At 33.6% G+C, this 21,428-nt stretch overlaps 2 protein-coding genes across 2 annotated transcripts in view; one reads left to right on the plus strand and one right to left on the minus strand.

Moving 5' to 3' along the window:
* The first annotated feature begins 2,846 nt into the window (after positions 1-2,846).
* Positions 2,847-11,216, plus strand: LOC111627707 (patched domain-containing protein 3-like). Its single transcript, XM_023371334.1, has 3 exons — positions 2,847-3,843; positions 7,919-8,251; positions 9,102-11,216. The coding sequence occupies exons 1-3, from the start codon at positions 2,847-2,849 to the stop codon at positions 10,910-10,912; spliced, it is 3,141 nt and encodes a 1,046-aa protein (XP_023227102.1). The 3' UTR covers positions 10,913-11,216.
* An 831-nt stretch (positions 11,217-12,047) lies between these two features.
* The window catches only part of LOC111627695, a 170,783-nt gene continuing 161,402 nt past the window's right edge, over positions 12,048-21,428 (minus strand). Inside the window, exons 28-29 of the mRNA XM_023371312.1 lie at positions 20,164-21,349; positions 12,048-15,502 (exon numbers count right to left, since the gene is read on the minus strand). Of these exons, the coding sequence (XP_023227080.1) occupies positions 15,473-15,502; positions 20,164-21,349 (1,216 nt within the window). The 3' untranslated portion in view covers positions 12,048-15,472. The remainder of the gene's footprint in view (positions 15,503-20,163; positions 21,350-21,428) is intronic.

Raw genomic sequence — 21,428 nt, forward strand, 5'->3', positions numbered from 1 at the left:
TATATATATATTTTTAAAAAATTATTAATTAGAATTATTGAAAACTTGTTTAAATTTTTTATAATTAAATTTATCTTGTTTTATATCCTATAACTATAAAAAAAAAATCATTAAATTCTGCGACTCGTAAGAGTGTTCTTGTGTTGTTAATTTTAAATAATAATAATAATAATAAATGTGTTATTTTAACGAAGCAATAAACTTGTACTGTACTGTACATATTCAAAACAAAACGTATAAGTCAATAAATTTTCTTAGTTCCGTTTATTTTGTACATCCTGATAAGATAATCTTTAAGAAGAATGTAGATCACACTTTACGGTTCATGAGTTATATACTGGGAAGTGTTCTAATGCATTTACAATTCCGCCAATATTAAAACTTTATTTATATTTTATTTTTATATATTTCGCCTATAAAATCGAGATTTTTTTTTGTTTTTTACTAATTTTAATTAATATATACGTACATTTTTTTTCATCTCGTTAAATTAATTTCACAGCAACAGACCGTTTCACACGAGACAATCCCGACTTCTCTGTACACGTTTATAACGGTCTTCTATCTAAACTATACCCCATTGATTTTTATATTATACGACTTATAATGTATATCTGGGGAAAAATATATTGATATTACAATTATTATTTTACGTATAAATCAATACTTTCACTAAAATTGTATTTAGATTTTCTACGTGTCTGGTGAATAACGTCACTTGTCTACTGTATTTAAAAATGATGGCATAGTTGAGCTAGTTATAATATTTTTTTTAATTAAATATTTCTATTTTTGAATTTTTAAATGTTTTTAAATAATTTAAATCGACCAATTACTGCACTTATTAAATAATTACTTGCTGGTTAATTGATGAAATTGGCAAAACCATCCAATCAAACAACTCCTCTGTAAGAATATTTTTAAATTTAGTTTGGGTGAGTGTTCAATTGAGATCTAGATAATCGGAATTTAATTTTAATTAATAACAAATATAATTACTTAATTAAATTTAACTGATGTAGATAAGCGAAAAGGAAAATAATTCCAGTTGACTATACGCTTGCCCCTATTAGATGTAACAATATTATATTGTTACATCATATAGGGAGGTGTGTGTGTGTGACGATTTACAATATATAGAGACATATAACAATTTGTAATATAAATCATCTATAAGAAGCGTGTAACAATACTGTATTGTTACATCTTAAATATGATTTACGGCAGGATCTATATTATATGAGTGTATCACGTTATCTATAATGAAAATGGGCAAAATGATTCACAAATCTTGAAGTATGGCGAAGAATTATAGATGAAATTATAGTTTCTACAAGTTCTAGTTCATGTTAGAGGTATTAATCTTTATAATTTTGCAGTTCATCTAAAAACTGCAACAGGTAAGGGAAGTATAATTGCCATTCTATCTATAGCAATGGTATAATTATGGTATACTGTATCTATTATACGTCTAAGGGCATGGCAGCTTACACAACTGTATTAATGATCTTCAATAAAGAATAGTTTATATATAAGATTATGTATGGTTTAGTAATCTCTTCGTAGTGTCCTTTGTCATTTATATTGTTTCAAAATACCGTATAAATAATCTTGTATTGCCTGTTTTGTATGCAATTCAGCTGGAAGCATAACTATAAACATCTGCAGCTGCAAGTTCATCAACAAAATAATAAAGAATATAATGATAATTATTATAAATCCTGTATTGTGGAGAATCAAAAAGGTCATAGGATTCACGGCCAATTTTGGTGTTCTATCAATTTGTGTGTGTGTTCTCTATTGTCAGTTTTATTAATAGAGTTTTACGTATATCCGCTACTTATGTTCAACTTTCTTAAGTAAGATTTACCTATGTAAAAAAGTTAGCACAGAAAAACAACGCCTACACCTTTCTTCCTTTCACACAGTTCAATGTAACGAGTGTAGGGTGTTTGCATTTTCATTGCACGCGCAAGCATATCCTCCCCTGGAAACGACATTCAGTGAATCGACCAGGTCACAAAATACCTAAAGGCAACGGTCAGCAGCGAAAAGCACAGAAAACTACTATCTTACTGGTCCATTCAGGAAGAAGGGACATCTTAGACTGGTTTCGGCCAGATGACGTCACTCGCTGATGTTACCCTAGTTTTGTGTCGTCGCGACAAGTTACCGCTACAGTTGTAAAAGGGGAACAGGCGAAGTCGACTTCCGCAAAGTCGAGAAGTTCTTGAACGCTCGAGGACCGTTCTTCCTTTAACCAATAGCGTGTGTACAATCGGTGACGTAACGCATTTTAATCGTACAACTCGAGCTATGAGAGAGACTATTCGTGTGTTTTCATTCGTACAAAAATGTTAAGAGTGTAGAGTAACGATATTACTTTTTGCTACAATTTTCTGTGTACTGTATTATGTTACGCGGTATAGATACAACTATTGGTTTGTCCACTAAGTTTAAGAATAACGAAGTTACGGTAACTTTTATGAGTGAAGCTGTTTCGTCTGACGAAGTTCAACGAACCATCGAAACATCACGTAAGGTATAAACGTTGCCTTCTTAGTGACATAGAAGATATTTTACTATTAATGAATTACGCGTTTTACCTATTCTTCGATACTGTGTTAGATAATCGCAAGATGTTACCACAGCAACAAAATCGATTGTTACCCAAGTGATTAACCTCTAGTAGAAGAAAAAAAAGGGGAAAAAAATTCCAAAGTCAGATATCATAACTGGTACGTAGGAAGGGGGGTTCTTTTTTTTGGTGTGCTCAACTTTCTGTGCCAATGGACGAGTACGTGATGCCACAACAGATTTGATCCTGAATCGAATTGTATATAATCATGTCCTGGGATTGCGTGGATCGTTTCGTATCAAGGATATTTTATAAGTTAGGAAAAACAGTAGGTTGTGAACCTGGTTATTTCGTTGTGGTTCCTCTACTCCTCGCTGGGATATTTGCTTCAGGATTGCAAAGGATCCATTACGAGGATGATCCCGAGTACCTCTTTACCCCAACTAACGGGAGATCCAAAGACGAAAGAAGAGTGGTCGAGAATCTGTTCCCTATGAACTCTTCCCTCAATTTCGACCTCAGTCGCATGACGCGCCCTGGCAAATTTGGGAGGGTCATAGCCGTTGCTAAAGACGGTGGGACGATGCTAAGGAATTCGGTTTTCGAGGAAGTCCTCGAACTGGACGATCTTATACAAAATATGAGCGTGTACTGGGACGACGAAGAATGGCATTACAAGCAAACATGTGCCAAACAGAATGGAAAATGTTTCGAAAATGGTATACTAGAGATCGCTGGTAGGATAAGTGAGGTCGAAAACCGCACTCTGCTGCTGAAGTACCCTCTGATGACCAACGACGAGACATACAAAACTTATTTCTTTGCTGGTAACATAGGCGGAGTGGACGTGGACGATAATGGTTACGTCAAGTCTGCTTTCGCTATTAATTTAATGTACTACCTGGATACCAGCACGCCAAGATCGGAAAGAAGAGCAGCAGCATGGGAAGCAGCATTCTTAGAAATGGTAGAATCTTTGGAATTTGACAGAATAGAAGTGGCTATGTTCGTGTCGAAAACTCTAACGGAGGAACTGGAGAGAAATACTCAAAGTGTGGTGCCATTTTTTAGTTTAACTGTAGCCGTTATGTTGATCTTCTCTTTGATAACTTGCACCATGGCCGATTGTGTTAGGAGCAAACCTTGGATTGGTGTATTGGGTTGTGTTTCCTCTACAATTGCTGTCGGTGCTGCTTTTGGTCTCATCGCCTATTGTGGGTTGGAATTTATTGGAATTAATTTGGCAGCGCCTTTCCTGATGCTAGGTAAGTTCATTTTCGTGCATTTCCGAATTTATACATTATAGTTTTTTTTTCCTTTATTGACTAAAAAGTAGTATAGAAACCAGTTTGGTTCATAAAATGTACATTATATTAAATACGATGTTCGAACGTGGTACAAACTTTCACTAAAAAGTTTTAACAATAAGAATAGTTCATTCACCGAAAAAATAAAGCTGATAATTGATCGTAAGCTATTCTATAAAATGAGACCATGCAGAGGGAAGTGGTGCACATGTGTCCTGAAGCACCATCTTCAGGAAAGTCAAGACAGCCGAGGAATGAAAGATGTTTCCTGCACGTGTGACCCCGGATAAATAATAAAAAAGAATATAGATTTACCTATATTTGAACCACGGTTTTAATTTGTCTAGACTTTAGAAGGGTGTTCATTAAAAAAATTTCACTTTCAATAAAGATTCCAAATGCAAAAGTAGATCTTTCAAGAGTTCTCGCTTGGGTTTTTCACGTAACAAAGCTTTCGATGGTTCCTGCAAGTAGCTAAATTTGGTTCAGCTGGTTGATTTTATAATTTAAAGAAAAAAAAAACAAGCCACCGTTGCAATTGCAACAGGTTATACAGCGATGAAGTTATTCGATACAACTCTAAAACCGGTCCACACTTATAAACTCCAGTTTGGTATTTAACAGGTGATAATTAAGTTTAAAAATCGGCATTTTTATAATTATTAAAACTTTCTTTAGGAAAAATGCATAAGGGTCGAACTGTTTTTTAGGTTCCTAAGGCGCCAGGTCACTGGGTACTTGGTGCTGGTCTCATTATCATGGTTTTACCTGGTTTTGAAATTCTGTTTCCTGGAACTTTCAGTCATTGCGATCTAATTTCTCACCTAACAATTATGAGAAACAAGAGGAAATACACGCTCTTCGAGTACTCTTGATGCACCAGTTCTCAAGGGTCGGAAACAAAACATTGCAGTTCTATAACTGGGCCAGGCGTGTGTCCTTTCGAGATAGAACCGATATAGTCACGAAGATCTTTCTAAATATATCTAACCATCAGAATTTTCTACTGGGAGCGACCCACGTGACGATCGAAACTGTTTGATCGACCGTCTGAAAGGGGGCAACGCATAGAAGGCGAGATATAATGTACTTATGACTTCCTTAATGTCCACTTGATCCTTCCACGTTCGTTACTTAAAGCAAATGGCTAACATTTAATGTAAGATGTGTGTGTTCAGAGCTGCATCACGAACAGGTCACGCGTGATCTCCCGATTCTTCGAACCGTGAAGAGGGTATTCGTTACCGATCCGACGCATGGTGATCTGTGTAAACGGGACAGAATACGGACTTGCATTGTCCATTTAAATCGAGAAAATATCGAACAATGAGCAACTCATAAAACTAGATAAAATTAATGAGGCTCGTGGTACATATTAAATTAGCGATATGTCAATTTTGTTAAGAACCTTATCTGTTATCCGTGACAGGGCAGACACACGCAACTACACGCGATGTAATGTGCGTAAAGCAGGATCTTAAACCCCGAACCTGAAAGATTTGGTTATCGAAAATCTTTAAAAATAAATATCAGACCAGGAAACATCATCAGAAGGTTGTAGAAGAAAGAATTTATCGAGCCAAAACGGGGACAAAACGGATACAGGAAAGTAGAAAGTTTATAAACGATGACAGTTCCCTTAAAATGCCTACTTTTGTCACCAAATGCATACACTAGACTTCCTGTTCTGCTGCATATAGGGGAGGTTTTCGTATGTGTTTATTGGCAATATTTGGTATGGTTTGGCGAGGTCAAAAGTTCATCTCTTCTCTTAAAAATTTCGCCGAGTCCACTACTTAAAGACGAAAGCGGAAGTTATACGTATAAATAGCATAAAGTGCCGCATGATTATACCAGCGTAACTACGACGTCATAGATAAATACCCCCGATAAACTTTTATTAATTTCGATATTATTTGCTTGTCTCTTCTCATTCGGCGAATTGACTTGACCTCGTAACCTAGGTCAGGTGACATCGTGGGCTAGTGTTTTCGCGTGCACACAAATTACGCTTGTACATGAATTCTTACTAATAGTGGCATTATAATGTTATTTTCGGATTTAGTTTCCGACATTCTAGGAAGTAAAGTTTCTTCGTTTGTGACGTCACGTATAAAAGATTACTGTGACGTATTAAAAATAACAGGCCCGCGATGAAATATCACAATGCATCTCTTATCGTTACGTCGCGTATTCGAATTAGACGAAAAATTATTCGTTAATCTTATAATTAACGAACAAATGTTTATAATTATAAAAACAGGGAGCCAAGTGGCAATTGTCCAATTAAACACGCCAGCTTATAGCAAAATTTAAGCGTGTAACGCGTCACATTATCGTCAGACGTCATCCGTGACTCCGAAGTGTAAAATTACGACCGTCGCTTTTGTTAACTGTAAATTACACTTCGCCTATTATGTCATCATTCAGCTCGGTTATCTCGCTCGATTACGTCACACAGAGACTCGCCGCTTAAAACAAAACAATCGCTTTTATAATCATTTTCTTTTAAAACGTAATCAGTGACGTCAAATTTTTTACAGCTAGAAGTTGCGGCCGAAGTTTTCATCCTTAAAACGTGAACGTCGAACGTCGAGCGGCGCTCGACGTTCGACGTTCACGTTTTAAGGATGAAAACTTCGGCCGCAACTTCTAGCTGTAAAAAATTTGACGTCACTGATTACGTTTTAAAAGAAAATGATTATAAAAGCGATTGTTTTGTTTTAAGCGGCGAGTCTCTGTGTGACGTAATCGAGCGAGATAACCGAGCTGAATGATGACATAATAGGCGAAGTGTAATTTACAGTTAACAAAAGCGACGGTCGTAATTTTACACTTCGGAGTCACGGATGACGTCTGACGATAATGTGACGCGTTACACGCTTAAATTTTGCTATAAGCTNTTATACTTTTATATATATATATATATTTTTTTTTTTAAAGATTTAACATTAGATAATTTTAAGATATTATCGATAACACTTTAACACTTTCCTACTCCATCCGTTTTGCTCTATAGACATTGGGGTCAATGATACATTCAAACATTCTGATTCACACACACACATATATATTATTTTCCCTGTATAATATAATAATAATATATATACATAAAAAATTTAATTATCAGCTAGTTTAGATGGATATTATTTACTTAATTTTAATTTACTTTCCTCTAAAATGAAAATTATACGTACTAAGTTCATAGCGTAACAAACGATTCTTTATAATGTATGACCTATTTTATTATTACACAGTAATGTAGTATGCGTTAATATTAAATCGATAACTTTTTATTACGTTAAAAATAGTTTAACAAATAATATATACGAATATATATATTTATAGAAGCACGTTATACGAGTGTGTATGTGTTATATACGCGTACATGTGTACACACACACTTTTATATTTTCATCAATATCGAAGTTCTTTGACGTCTTGTCCTCTTTTACTGTCTACGCCCTTAAGGTATTTTTCAATAAGAAACAAGTAAGATTTTTCGTCTCTTACTGATAAATATCTTTTTCTTAAAGATTTTTCCTTTAAAAATTCCCTTATCTATCACGTTTAAATTCCTTTTGTAAAAGTTTTTTTTTTTTTTTTTTGTTTTCTTCTTCTTACATCACACATGACTTAAAACGTCATCTATTCACTATCGCTTGTTTGATGTCACACGGTGAAAATTAACGTTACGGTATTCTTAACAATTATTGGCGTGTAATGTGACGTAGCAAACACTGACAAAGGGAGAAAATATTTGATTTTAAATCACTTCATTGTGATGTCACAATAGAGATCGAAATTTAATTACAGAAGTAACAATATAAGGTTTTAAACACTAGAAAATTGTAAATATTTGAATGAAATTAATGTTATTGTATTCCTGGTATTTAGTTTTGACACTCGAAAGTATTTGTGATTGCCTATTATGATATCGAATTTACCTTTAATTATATAGGAACAATACAAAATTAATTGTTTTAAATCATTTTAAATGACTTTTTACGTTAATTGTTTTCTTTTTGTTTAGGTATCGGCATGGACGATACTTTTTTACTGCTAGCAGCATGGAGACAGACTGACCCAACAAGCAGCGTTGAAGACAGAATGGCTAAAACTTATTCAGAAGCAGCAGTATCAGTCACTATCACTTCCTTAACTAATTTTATATCCTTTTGTATCGGAGCCATAACACCTTTCCCTAGTGTACGAATATTTTGTATATATACAGCAATGGCTGTACTGTTTACGTATGCCTTCCACTTGACATTTTTTGGAGGATGTCTGGCTTTCGGTGGATATAGAGAAAAAAAGAATATTCACTCGTTTGTCTGTCTGCCCGCTGTACCTAAATCGTTAGCCAGTAAGTTAAATGTTTTAAAATGGATTCCAAGTGTGAATTTATCACAGATACTGAAATACAATATCTGTTGAAGTATTTTATTAATCAGTAAAATATAAAGAATTTATATATATAAATATATAAACCGCATACCTTCAGGTTTCATTCTATAATTAGAAATAGCAACTAGAATCGAACTTAGAACAAGAATTTGATTGAAAGTAGGTCGAGGAGGAAGCGGATTTATTTTGTGAATGAATGATCGTAATCTGCTATTTTTGGCAATCCAATCAGAAAAAATAAAATAAATTAAAATTGCCGATTTTATGTCAGAAGATACGAATTGCATTATGAGGCTTAAAATATTTATGCCTCTCAATTATCCGATGCAAATTTGAAGAGAAAATTCAGTAAGACAGTCGCTATATGCGGTTTCGGTTCGATTTCCATCCGCATTCTCATAATTCTTCATGAATACTATGGGTTGGGTCTCCTTCTATACCCATTTAAAGTGAACCGGATGGCCGAAACGGTAAAAGGCGTCAACCTACCGCTCTGGGGAATCCGGGATCGAATCCGAATGGTCGAAAAACCACGAGAATTTTTCATAGGCGGTCTGTCCTGGATATGTCGGGCCTCCTTCCTCAATATCCCGTTATTCCTAATGTGGGCACGGCCGAACCCATGATGGTATGAAAATCCAATCGTGGGTTCGCGCAAAAAATCACCAATGTTAGGTGATTACGGGTTAGATAGGATTAAAACAGGATATCTTAGTTCTGTGATATCACAAGTGGAATCTGTGACGTAACACGATAAATAAAAAAATTAAATTATTTTCGTATTCAAAATATTTTTTTCCCTCTTTCAGAAAATCGAAACATTCTCTTCCGACTATTTTGCACTGGTGGAAGAAATTCCGAAGATCCGACAAATCTAGAAGACAACAAAGAACATGCCTTGATGGTGTTTTTTCGTGATTTTATGGGAGATTTTCTCGGTAGAATGCCAGTTAAGATCCTAGTTGTGATCATCTTCGCAGCGTATCTTGGAGTAGGAATATGGGGATGCTTGCAAGTTAGAGAAGGTCTAGAAAGGCATAAACTTTCAAGAAGCGATTCGTACTCCGTAACATTCTACGATCTTGAAGATAAATATTTTCGTAAGTATGCCTATCGCATCCAGGTCATTGTGAACGCAACACTAGATTATTCTAATCCCGAAACTCAGAGTGTCATTGAGTCCATGCTGCAGAGATTCGAAGCCAGCCCATACGTTGCCGATAGCTCTTTAACCGAATCGTGGCTCAGAGGATTTTTAAAATTTGCCAGCGACAAGAGGACTTCTCTTTTCCTGAAGGGTTTCAATCTAACTAACAATGTGGATTTCATTAGATGCCTAAGAGAGGTTTTCTTTCGCTTCCCCACTGCAGATTATTTCGAGCAGGATGTGGTATTTAATAATGATATGACAGCAATTACTGGAAGCAGGTTTATCATTCAAGCTGTTGATATACTTAATGCCAATGTGGAGAAAGACATGGTGGTGGCATTACGTAATATTGCCGATAGTTTCCCATTCCCCGTAACGGTTTTTCAACAATATTTCATATATTTTGATCAATTTATACTCGTTAGAGAGACTTCTATTCAATCAATATGCGTGGCTGTGGCAGTGATGATGGTAATTTCTTTGGTGTTCATACCTAATGTCAATTGTGCGGTGTGGGTAGCATTTTCCATTATATCTATAGAAGTCGGCGTCATTGGATACATGACTCTATGGGGAGTCAATCTGGATTCAATATCTATGATTAATCTAATAATGTGTATTGGATTCTCTGTTGATTTTTCTGCTCACATATCTTACGCTTATTTTTCATCAGAAAACACAGCGCCAGATGAGAGAGTGAAGAGTGCCTTACACTCTTTGGGACTACCCATTTTTCAGGGAAGTATCTCTACTATATTGGGTGTCATTGCCTTAGCTTTTGCCCCTTCTTATATATTTCTCACCTTCTTTAAAACTGTATTCTTAGTTATATTATTTGGTGCTCTTCATGGAATTTTGTTGCTCCCTGTGCTACTATCATTATCGGACACATGCTGCAGAAGGAAGGTAAAGAAAACTACTAAACAGATCACGGCTCCTTACATTATTTCCACTAGCGAAGAGGGTAAGAAGGAAACAACCACAGCTGAAAATGTCTGTATACCTCGTCCTTCTTACACTTCTCCAACAGAAATGGAAGAACGCAAAGCCATGGCAGATTCTCAGGATAAAGACCTGGGTTTAGGAACAAGTGGTGAGGAAAGCAGTGATGGCAGCTGGAAATCTCCTAGCGAAGATTTACCAAGACAACAGCTAGCAGTGGAAATGTTTCGACACTACCTTCATCCGTACCGTTACAGAAGTAGAGGAGATTATGCAAATGCAGCTTACATACACGACGAAGAAGCCGATACGGTTTGGCATTCTCGCCCCCAACTTGCACCGCAAAGAGCATCGCGGGATAGGATTGCAATTTATCACGAGCAGCCGAATCCACCCTATCAATTACGACCCTCATCGTGGGCACACCCTCTTACACAAGAACGTCATTACAGTGACTGGGAGTTACCACACAGGAGAGCACCTCCCAGAAACTGGACTGCACGTAGAGAATATTCGTCGCGACCTTAGTTGTTACTTTCAAAGCGAGAATTTAAATTTATAAGACAATGGCACTACTCGATAACGAAACTGAGGTGCCATGTTGTTTCTAGCCAACAGGATTCGAACCAGGGAAAGCGAGTGTCTTTCTACAAATCCATGCGTTGATTGGTGAAATGTTTGTATTTTGTGATTTGACTCAAACTAAATTCTAACACATGGCTGACTGCCTAGAGTTTTTGGGAATTTTAACCATAACAATAATGGACTACAAGCCAGTTTTTCTGTTTAATCTTTTTTTTTTTTTTTAAAAAAAAAAATGTGCTGATCTTCTGTATAAAAATGTGTGTTGTGGATAATAAAACTATTTTATTTTTAAATCTCAGCATTATCTTCGTCGAGTAATAAATAATACATTATCTCTTTAATGAATCATTCTTAATTTGACTAATGGAAAGTAGACATGGGCAATCTACCTTCTATGTGAAAACGGACCCTATTTAGGTGTTAGGCACATGAAAAAACACGCGATTAGCCCGTTGGAGAGGCGCGAACCCACCACCAACCATGTTGTACCACTTATATGGTGGGCACGAATCATTAATTTCTATCAATAGATTGACTGCAAGAAAACAACACAAATTATTAAAAGGCAAGAATCTGTTTTTATTTTGGCAATGGGGTACAAATGGCAGGTAACACAAAACACATCACATGCACACGCACCGACATACATACAGTAGCATCGAATTGGTCTGGTTGCAATGCAACTTTTTTTTTTCTTTATATTGTTATATCCCAACCCGATAGTCATTCCAATTACATGAGGGCATTATCGGCTTTACTAAGAAACAAATTTTAAAATTTTCCAACAAAACTAGATAAAAACTACCTTTACTTTTTTTTTAATATATATATATATTTATAGAAGCACGTTATACGAGTGTGTATGTGTTATATACGCGTACATGTGTACACACACACTTTTATATTTTCATCAATATCGCATAGAAGGCGAGATATAATGTACTTATGACTTCCTTAATGTCCACTTGATCCTTCCACGTTCGTTACTTAAAGCAAATGGCTAACATTTAATGTAAGATGTGTGTGTTCAGAGCTGCATCACGAACAGGTCACGCGTGATCTCCCGATTCTTCGAACNGGAAGACAAATAAAATTAATTAAAATTAATTAATTAAAAGGTACAAATAAATCAATTAGCAAAGAATATAATTTATAAATATGTATATATACACTTGATTACCTCATTAATTTTGGCATGCTACAATAGTCTTTGGGGACGGCTTTTTTCCAATCATGAGGAAAATTATATTGTTTACATAAGAACATAAATCTTCTTGCTGTTGGAAGGTCCAAAATTAATAAATTTTTAAGCATTTTTTTTTTGTTTTGTTTTTGTTTTTTAAAAATAAATAATAAATTATAAAGTAAATTTTATTATTATTATTATTTCATTCTTTAAAAATGACAAGCACATTCAGTGATCTTAAAATGTCAACATTCTTATCATTTATTCTTAAAAGTTTTTATTTAAACTTATCAAAGGGGGAAGAGCTCACCGTAGAGCAATTTTTTTAAACAGTAAAAAGTCACGGGTAGAGAAAAATGAGGCCCCTTCGGATAGGCATGTGTACTGTGGACAACATGCTTTAAGCATTTTTTTTTTCTGTTCAAAGCAGAAGCATGAAGTAAATGTGGTATGCCTGCTTCTCTAAGATTCTAATTGTTCACTCTCTCTTTTTTTTTTTGTTTAATATTTTAAAATTATTGTATATAAATAAATTTCAAAAAAGCTGTTTATTTTTTTACTGTTAACATTTTGATTTAAAAGATACGACTAGATTTGTATATAAAAAACTTAAATTATTCATTAATTTACCTGCACTTTAAGGTCACCAATAATATGCAATTTGGTTTACACATAAGGAAAGGTATAAATAATTTAAAAGGGAAGAAAAATCTTTAAACCCTAAATTCTCTTCTTGCAGAATGTCACTTCTAACATCTGCAACCATTCCAATAAAATGTCTAAAACACATGATGTAATAAAATATCATTTGGAATGGAAACAGATCTTCCTTGTAAAGTACCTATTAAACATCAAAATGAGGAAAGAAATTACAGGAATTCATTAATTTTCCATATGGAGAATTTCTTACAATTGAAATGTAGATCTGCGTAAGCAAATTATGCTAAAATATAAACAAAAAATACAGTAAATTATGTACTCCTAAAATTCAATGATATCCTGTATATTTCTCTTCCATAATGAGCAGTTATTTATATCATCAAAGGCATACAAATGACAAACATTGGAGAGACAAACTAAAAATTGTTTCATACAATGACATATCTTTTTTTTTTTTTTTTTTTTTGAAACTACGAGGCATGTCTACTGGAGTATCCAGTAGGATGACACAAGATTAAAATAGCTGCCACATTTTGACATGCCCATGCAATGGGAGGAGTTTTTCCAACCATTACTGGATTGCCAAAAGATCCACGAAAGATTTTTGGCGTCTTTTTTTAAATCTGGGCTTGTATGGATATTGTTCCATTGACGTTACACATCAGATTTCTATCCTAAACAGGAATTATTAAAAATGTGACAGAGAACAATTACTACAGTTTCCTGTCTTTATATAAATAAGTATTGTCTATAGTGTTTTTATCTCAAGTTTTATAACAGTTTATCATGACCGAATCACACTTTACAATTCAATGTGAACTGTAAAATATATTTATAAAGTATATATGCAATACTAATACAGTCAGACGACTTAAACAAATTTAAAAATAAATGCATATTTTAAGGCAGAAATAAGCACCTTTGTTATATGATAAAGTATTGTTAATCTGGGAGAAAAATAATTAGCTACATCAGAACAAAGTGTGCTAAAAAAATTATTCTTAATCTTTACATTTCATCCTGCAATTTACACAAAGTCTCTTGATAAATCTGTACTCAAACCATTCTCTACAGTAAAAAAGAATTGTATATCTAAGCATAAAATATTTCTCAATTTTGTAGCAAAACAAAACAAGAATTTGATTGCGTAAAAGGAATTCTGATTGAAAGAATTAAATATTTCTTATAAAAATTTCTACTCAGGTTAAAAAATATCATGATCATGTTATAAAACTAGAGATATCGGTTTAGAATGATGCACAGTCTGCACATACATCAATAATTTTTTTTCTTTTCTCTATTTGAGTGGGTAATTTCTTCACTCTTTTCTTTCTGTAAATTTCTCAATCTCTTGGCAAATTTTTCTCAATTAGTAATATTTTCCCCAATCTTTTAGATTATTTCCAGGTAAGAAAGAGATTGGAAAAAATCAAATTTCGGAAGTAAAACATCAGTTTCATAATAAAATAGAAGATAAATATTAATTGGTGTTACCAAAAAATGAAAAGTAGAAAGTCAGAAGATCACGGAGAAACTTTTAAGATTCAAATCTTCGAATGTTTAGAAGTAACAGATCCCCAGGAATTTGGCAGTACACAAAGAGAAGCTTGTATCCACTTTTTAGTGTCCATTTTAAGCTCTGAAATGATGATACACATCAAATGAATATATCTTACATGACAAACAGATGAAAAAATGTCAGTTTGCACATAAGGCAGAGTTGTTTAAAGTATATGTTTATTCTATCTAAAAAGGACTGATATCATTTATTATTAGCAAATGGCTATTTTGGGCATGCCATTTTTTTGTAAACAAAATAAAGAGGGAGGAAAAAAGATCTTATAAACACTTAATAATGCTCCTCTATGTGATGCAATGCTGAAATTATATAAAGTCCTGAATATATTTTAATCAGTTTTTGTCAAAAGATTTTCAATGCAACTTGGCTTTATGTATTTTTAAGCTGGCTTTCTTATCCAATAACAGCATTAATTAGTAGCACCATCATTTCTTCTGGTTTCAGAAATAGCTTATTCAAAAATTCCATATGATATTCCAAAGGTCCAATAATTAAAAACAAATCTAAGAGGAAAAATTTTCGTTTTGGTAAGAACAAGTTAATAATGATTAAAAGAAGACTAGGAGAAAAGTTTAAGCTCGATGACAGTAAAACTTGTTCTTTGTTCTGTGAGTGTCAACTGAACTAAGATCATTCTCTCGCTCTCCCTCTCTTGTTTTTGTTTTTTTGCTTTTTTTAAGAAAAAGTCTGATTTAAATATTTAGTTAAAGGCTGTACATTTCTTTGTAATTTTATAAAGTGATAAAAAAAAAATGTACAGAAGATATATCTGTCACTAATGCTCACTTTTCACTTGGGCTGTAAGAATGATGACACAGTGAGCATTCTGCTTCAAAATGCTGCACACACTGAGAGCAAATGCAGTTGAAAATGAGCAGGAATTCAGTGGAAGTAGCTAATCCCAAATTTTTTTTTTTTTTTTTTTTTTAGATGAAAACAAAGTTGTAAAATGCAGGTCATCACATCTTATACAAATGGTAATGGCAGTGATCCCTAGTTCCTTTTAGGAGCTGAATGACTGGAGATGAGTGTTTTGACTAGATGTGATTCTTCCTGTCGAGATAATTTTTCATTGATGTCAAGTATGATGTGGCTTACTGCGATCTCTCTGCAAAAGTAAAATAAATTAATAGATAAGTCTTGAAGGAAATTATTCAATGTACTTAATGCTTTAAAACTATAAGAATAAAACTGTATTTATCATTATTCATAATAAATATGAAGTGCTAAGTTTAAAATTATTGGGTTGTTCGGAAAGTAATTTCATTTTTTTTTACCACTAGATAGATTAGTTGTATTTTTCCCGCCATTTTCATTCTAAATTGTATTATCATTATATATTTTGACAGCTAGCATTTTGAGGCTTATTTGTAAAAAATTTTGTTAGATTTTATGTTTATTTTTTGTGTCCCATCAAATATGGAAGATCGAAAGCAGCATTTTCGGCCTTTTTTACCGAATTTTATTATCGAAAAGGTAAGAATGTTGTTCAAGTGAGAAAAAAATTGTGCGACGTGTACGGAGAAGATGTATTGACAGAACGACAGTGCCAAAACTGGTTTACAAAATTTCGTTCTGGCAATTTCAATATTGAAGATGCACCAAGTTCTGGATGGCCAGTTGAAACCAATGAAAACAAAATAAAGGTACTGATTGAAGCAAACTGCTGAATAACAACACGTGAAATCACTAAGAGATTAAATTTGTCAAATTGAACTGTTTATGATTACTTGAAACAAATTGGTTTTCTTTTCAAAGCTTGATATATGGGTTCCACATGTTCTTAAAGAGAGATGCTCTCTTTGGTGGGATTTTAAGGAAATTTTTTTTTGGAGCTTTTACCAGACAATTTAACAATTGATTCAAAAGTGTACTGCCATTGAGTAATATCATCAAACAGAAAAGGCGACCAGAATTGATCAACAAAACAAGGTGTAGTGTTTTACCATGCTAATGTCAAATTTCACACAAGTTTGTTAACGCATCAGAAACTGTTATAACTTAGATGGGACATGCTATCAAACCAACCATATTTGCCAGATCGAGCACACTCAGATTATTACTTGTTCCGGTCTATACAAATTTTTTTTAACTGTAAGACATTTACTTGAAATGACAATGTCAAAAATCACTTGGATCAGTTTTTTGTAAGCAACAATCAAAACTTTTATGAATGTGAAATCATGCTACTATCAGAAACGATGACAACAGGTATTTGACCAAAATGGTTGATATATAATTTAATAAAATATTTATTTATTATAAAAATATTGTTTTTTTTTCCGTGGAAAAAAACGAAATTACTTTCCGAACAACCCAATAATTTTTATTACTATTTTATGATGAAACAGAACAACAGAAACATGCATTATAATGATGTGTGCCATACACAGATGTGTAGATTAAATTCAAATGCTTTACTGTATAAAAAAATATTTCAAAATGATTTTAAGATAGTTTTCGTTTTGAGGCAGTAAAACTACTAACAAGTGCTGCTATTAAAATTTAATAAAAAAATTGAAATGTTAGGACTTGGTTTTGCTATAAGCTAATTCTATTCTTCATAAGTTTCAATAATTTGAACATATGTATTTGAATTTGTCACCACAACAAAATTCAAATAGATTTCAAAGATAAGTTTTGAAACTCAAAAGCACTAGATTAAACAGTATATGCTTATTCATTAAAACACCAATAAAGAGGAAGTTTTATTCATTTGTGAAAATATAACTTGAAGGTGATGCATGTATTTTAAAAGTTTATTCAAAAAACTTTTTTTTTTAAATGTTATAATTCAAATGTGTTGATATTTATATCTCAGGATATCCAAACACCAATCTAAATTTTAAATAATGTAATTCATTATGAATACAGTAGATTATCTATAGTCTGTCATGTCCAGTAATCCAACACTCTCCAATGCATATAAAATTTTCATGTTATCACTTGTCAATGTATATGACAGAGAGAGATTGATTTACAGTATATGTATACTGTCAGTTACTACTTGTTTGTTGCATGTTCATTAATATAAAAACCTAACTTGTGAACTAACTGTTTTTTTTACTGTACTGTACTGTACATACATACATATCAAATAATCCTACAACCTGCTATAATTCAACACCCGTCAGTCTGATATGATATATATCAAGGGTGGCCAACAAGTTGATCGCGATCGACCAGTCGATCACGAAGCCAATTTTGGTCGATCGCTCGCGATGTCTTCACTTAATGTGTTACACTTGTAACTGAACGCAGTGCGTGAACGTAACACGCAAACGCAACTGTAGTGATATCGGACCTCCGCGTCCTCCCTCAGATACGGTTTTGTCGGTCCATGAGCAATCCATTTGCGTACAATTGTAAAGGAGGAATAAGAAATGTAGACTAAAGGTCGTAAAACCGAAAAAAAGAAAGGCAGAAAGAGGGACAGAGAGAGTAGGTCGGGACACGGTAGAGAAAGGAAGGGTGAAGTGGTGGTTTATTTAGCGTATGGCTACACATCTAATTGTTAACAAGAACAGAAAGCAGAAAAAGTAAGAACACAAATCATAAATGTAAATCTAAGTTAGAAATATAGTTTAAAGCACTTTCAGTCATAATCAAGAAGTCACTCAGTTGTCCCGAAAAAGATCTTACTGGACAATCTTCCAAGATATGATGTATAGTCTGTCTTTCAGCACCACAGTCACACTGTGGGGATGCAACTTTTCCCCACCTAAAAAGACTGTCCCTGCACAACCCATGTTTGGTCCGAATCCTATTTAACACACTCCAAAGATTTCTGGATAACTCAAATCCAGGTGGTCGCTTTGTGATACAAGGAAGTTGTCGACTGTCCACCGGAGAGACATCAGCCCAGAGCCTTTTCCAAGATTCAGTGAGGTTGAAATTATTGGAATGCAGGGATTTAGCTCTTATAAGAGGAGGGTGTCTTGATTTAAGTCGATTTATGTTGAGGTCATCAATATCCTGATGGATATTGATGACCTCAACGCGATATTGATGAACTCAACAGGATATTGATGAACTCAACAGGATATTGATGAACTCAAAAGAGTCATCAATATCCTGATGGATATTGATGACTCTTTTGGCGTCCAAATAATCCATAGGATCTCCTGGACAATACACATCTTTTTCTTTAACTATTTAAACTACTTATGTCTTCTCATTACAAAGACCCTTCTAAGGGTCATAGTACCAAAGATCTTGGTCCTCAACTTAAGATATGTCAAATTAATATTGAAGGCATTAGTCGATCAAAATGCCAATACTTACATAGAATCCTTAAGGATAACGAAATTGACATAGTTGTAATTCAAGAGACTCATACTGAGAATGAATACCAACTTCAGAAAAGAGGTGTGATTCCTGGTTTTGAAGTGGTGGTCCTCGAAAATGACAACGTTGAGTTTCAATTTTTCTTCTGTTGAAAACCTTTTCTTCATGTTTTAAATTAAATTGTGCTTTTCTTAACTATCTAAACATAGTATGTATTTCATACCTCTCCCTCGCCACTTAGACTATGCCTACTAAAACAAGTCGATCCTGACACATTTTTAACATAAAAAGTAGATCTTATCTACACAAAAGTTGGCCACCCTTGATATATATGATATATGATGTAGAGACTATGTTGTATTTCCAATGATCTTGATCTACAAGAAAGATAATCTGATTGTTATCTAATTAATCTTGATTAGAAAAATAGATATAACTATAAATTTATTATGATGCTATTTAACTCTGTTCTTTTTAACAGTTTTAATATCTTTTTAAGACAAACGTTTTTGCATCTTTATTTTAAACAGAACTTTCATTTTTTTGACAGTTCAAATGATTGTGTTTTACCTAGAATGTATACATGAATAAAAAATATATATGAATTAATAGCAAAACAAGTTTATCCATTGATATAAATGGGATGTACAGTATAATACATCCTGTAGACCACTAATGATGTTTAAAGAACCTCATAAAGCACTACTGATGTAATACATTAGTTAATGATGCAGGAAGTATTAATTAATATACTGATTATTACATTGTGTTCCCCCAAAAATAACACTGGGCTTATGTTAATTTTTGCTTCAAAAGACACATTAGGTCTAATTTTCAGGGGATGTTTTGTCCAAAGATGCTCACTTGAGTATTTAAAAATACTTAAAATAAATGATAATATAAATTATAATTAAGTATTAATGTCAATAATAATATTTATTTATGTTTAATTATATATATTATTATTATTATTTTATAATTCAATACGTTGTCATGGGTTTCAACGAATGTATTAAATATGACCATCTGGCTGACAACTTTAACTGTGGCTTATTATGAGCATCCTGAAAAATCATACTAGGATTATTTTCCAGTTAGGTCTTATTTTCAGGGAAATACAGTATTATCTGTAAGTACATTATCTGTTATTAAACCATCATATTGATATATCAATATGATAGTTTTTCTAATGTTTCATTGTAAAGTTTCTCATTATAAAAATTATTAAAAAAAATAGTAACAGTAATTCAAAATACTAATAATACTTTAAAATTAAACATAATATAGTATTTCCAATAAATATGTTACAGTTAAATTATTTAATTCATTACATTATAATTTAGTCAAGTTCTCAATGAATCAGGTGTCTCTCTTTTATTCAATAAAGTACAAAATTTAGAGCACTGCCAAAACTAAAAATTTACTTTCATTGTTGAAAGAAAGTTGTAAAATAAAACTAAATAATCAAAAATAATAGCTTACTTTATACTCTGGAAATTTTTTCCTCATTTTTCTTTTGGCCCCAGACATTGGTTGAGATCCAGATGAGGAAGAGGTAGCAGGTGAGAGCCCATGTGTTTGAATTGTGATTCCTTTGTCACCCCGCGAACCACTGGCAGCAGTTGTAAGAGAAGGGAAGCAATTATTTTCTCCATATGATGGATAAGATTCGTCCGAAGGGGGACTGGGAAAATATTCACATGTGTCTCTTTTCAACGTTTTTTCTGGACACTGTTGTGTATTGAGGTTACGCTTATAGCCATAAACTGGAAGGGCTTCTTCACTGGCACTACGGATAAAATGAGGAATTGAATATGTGTCATCTCCCTCGTCGTCTAAGCTTCCTTCGTCGTCATCTTCATCCTCTTCCTCTTCAACCTCAAGTGGAAGTCGCCTGAGTAAATGACCGGAAGCTGATTGTAGGTGGCCTGCAGATATATCTCCGGTAATTCCAAGACTGGCTTTTTGACGACCAAGCAGAAATTGAAGACTTGGATCCACCTGACTTTCTGTTCCACTGGCATTGTCTGATCTATATTGACGATCGGCTTCTGTTTCACTAAGTCGAACATCATCTGAACCGGCAGGGGAAATATGAGGTCCAGGTGTATGTTCTAACTGTCTCAAAAGATCTTCTAGATTCCTTATCCTAATTGGACCACATGGTGGAACAGTTTCTTCCGGTTCATCACCTCCTGAACCTAAATGTTCAGTAGAGCTTTTTAATATACCAATTCCACCATAATCTGACGTCCCATCAGGAAATTTCTTAGAATCTTCTTTGGGACTTAGTTTTGTATATGGAGGTCGATGTGAAGATGCCGTATGAAGTGCTTCTAATATTTCTTCATGATAACCATTAAGACTCTTCAAAGTACGTTCAACTTCTGTTAGAGTATCACTGTTTCGATCCAAGTTGTTATCAGATTGGCTCACAGAATCTTGATTATCGGATTGAGATGCTTCGTCACTCCATTTTTCTTTATCAGACCGGGGTGGATGTTTTAAGATACCCTTTTCTGGCACTTTAGAAAGATTATTAGGGGATAGTTCAATAAATGCAGACGTCTCGGCAATAAGACCATGACTTTCTCCTTCTTCCGAAAGTGAAGTATCTTTCAGCTGTAACTGTTGCCTTTTCAATTGTTGAAGCTTATCTTCCCTAAATCAACAAGCACAAACATAAAAATCAAATTACTAATTATAGTAACAAAATTATTTTTTCTGTAAATGCTTTAATAACAGGT

The sequence above is a fragment of the Centruroides sculpturatus genome, unplaced genomic scaffold (assembly GCF_000671375.1).
Source record: "Centruroides sculpturatus isolate CEXI.00-Female unplaced genomic scaffold, Cexi_2.0 scaffold468, whole genome shotgun sequence".
In the NCBI taxonomy this organism is placed as follows: domain Eukaryota; kingdom Metazoa; phylum Arthropoda; class Arachnida; order Scorpiones; family Buthidae; genus Centruroides; species Centruroides sculpturatus.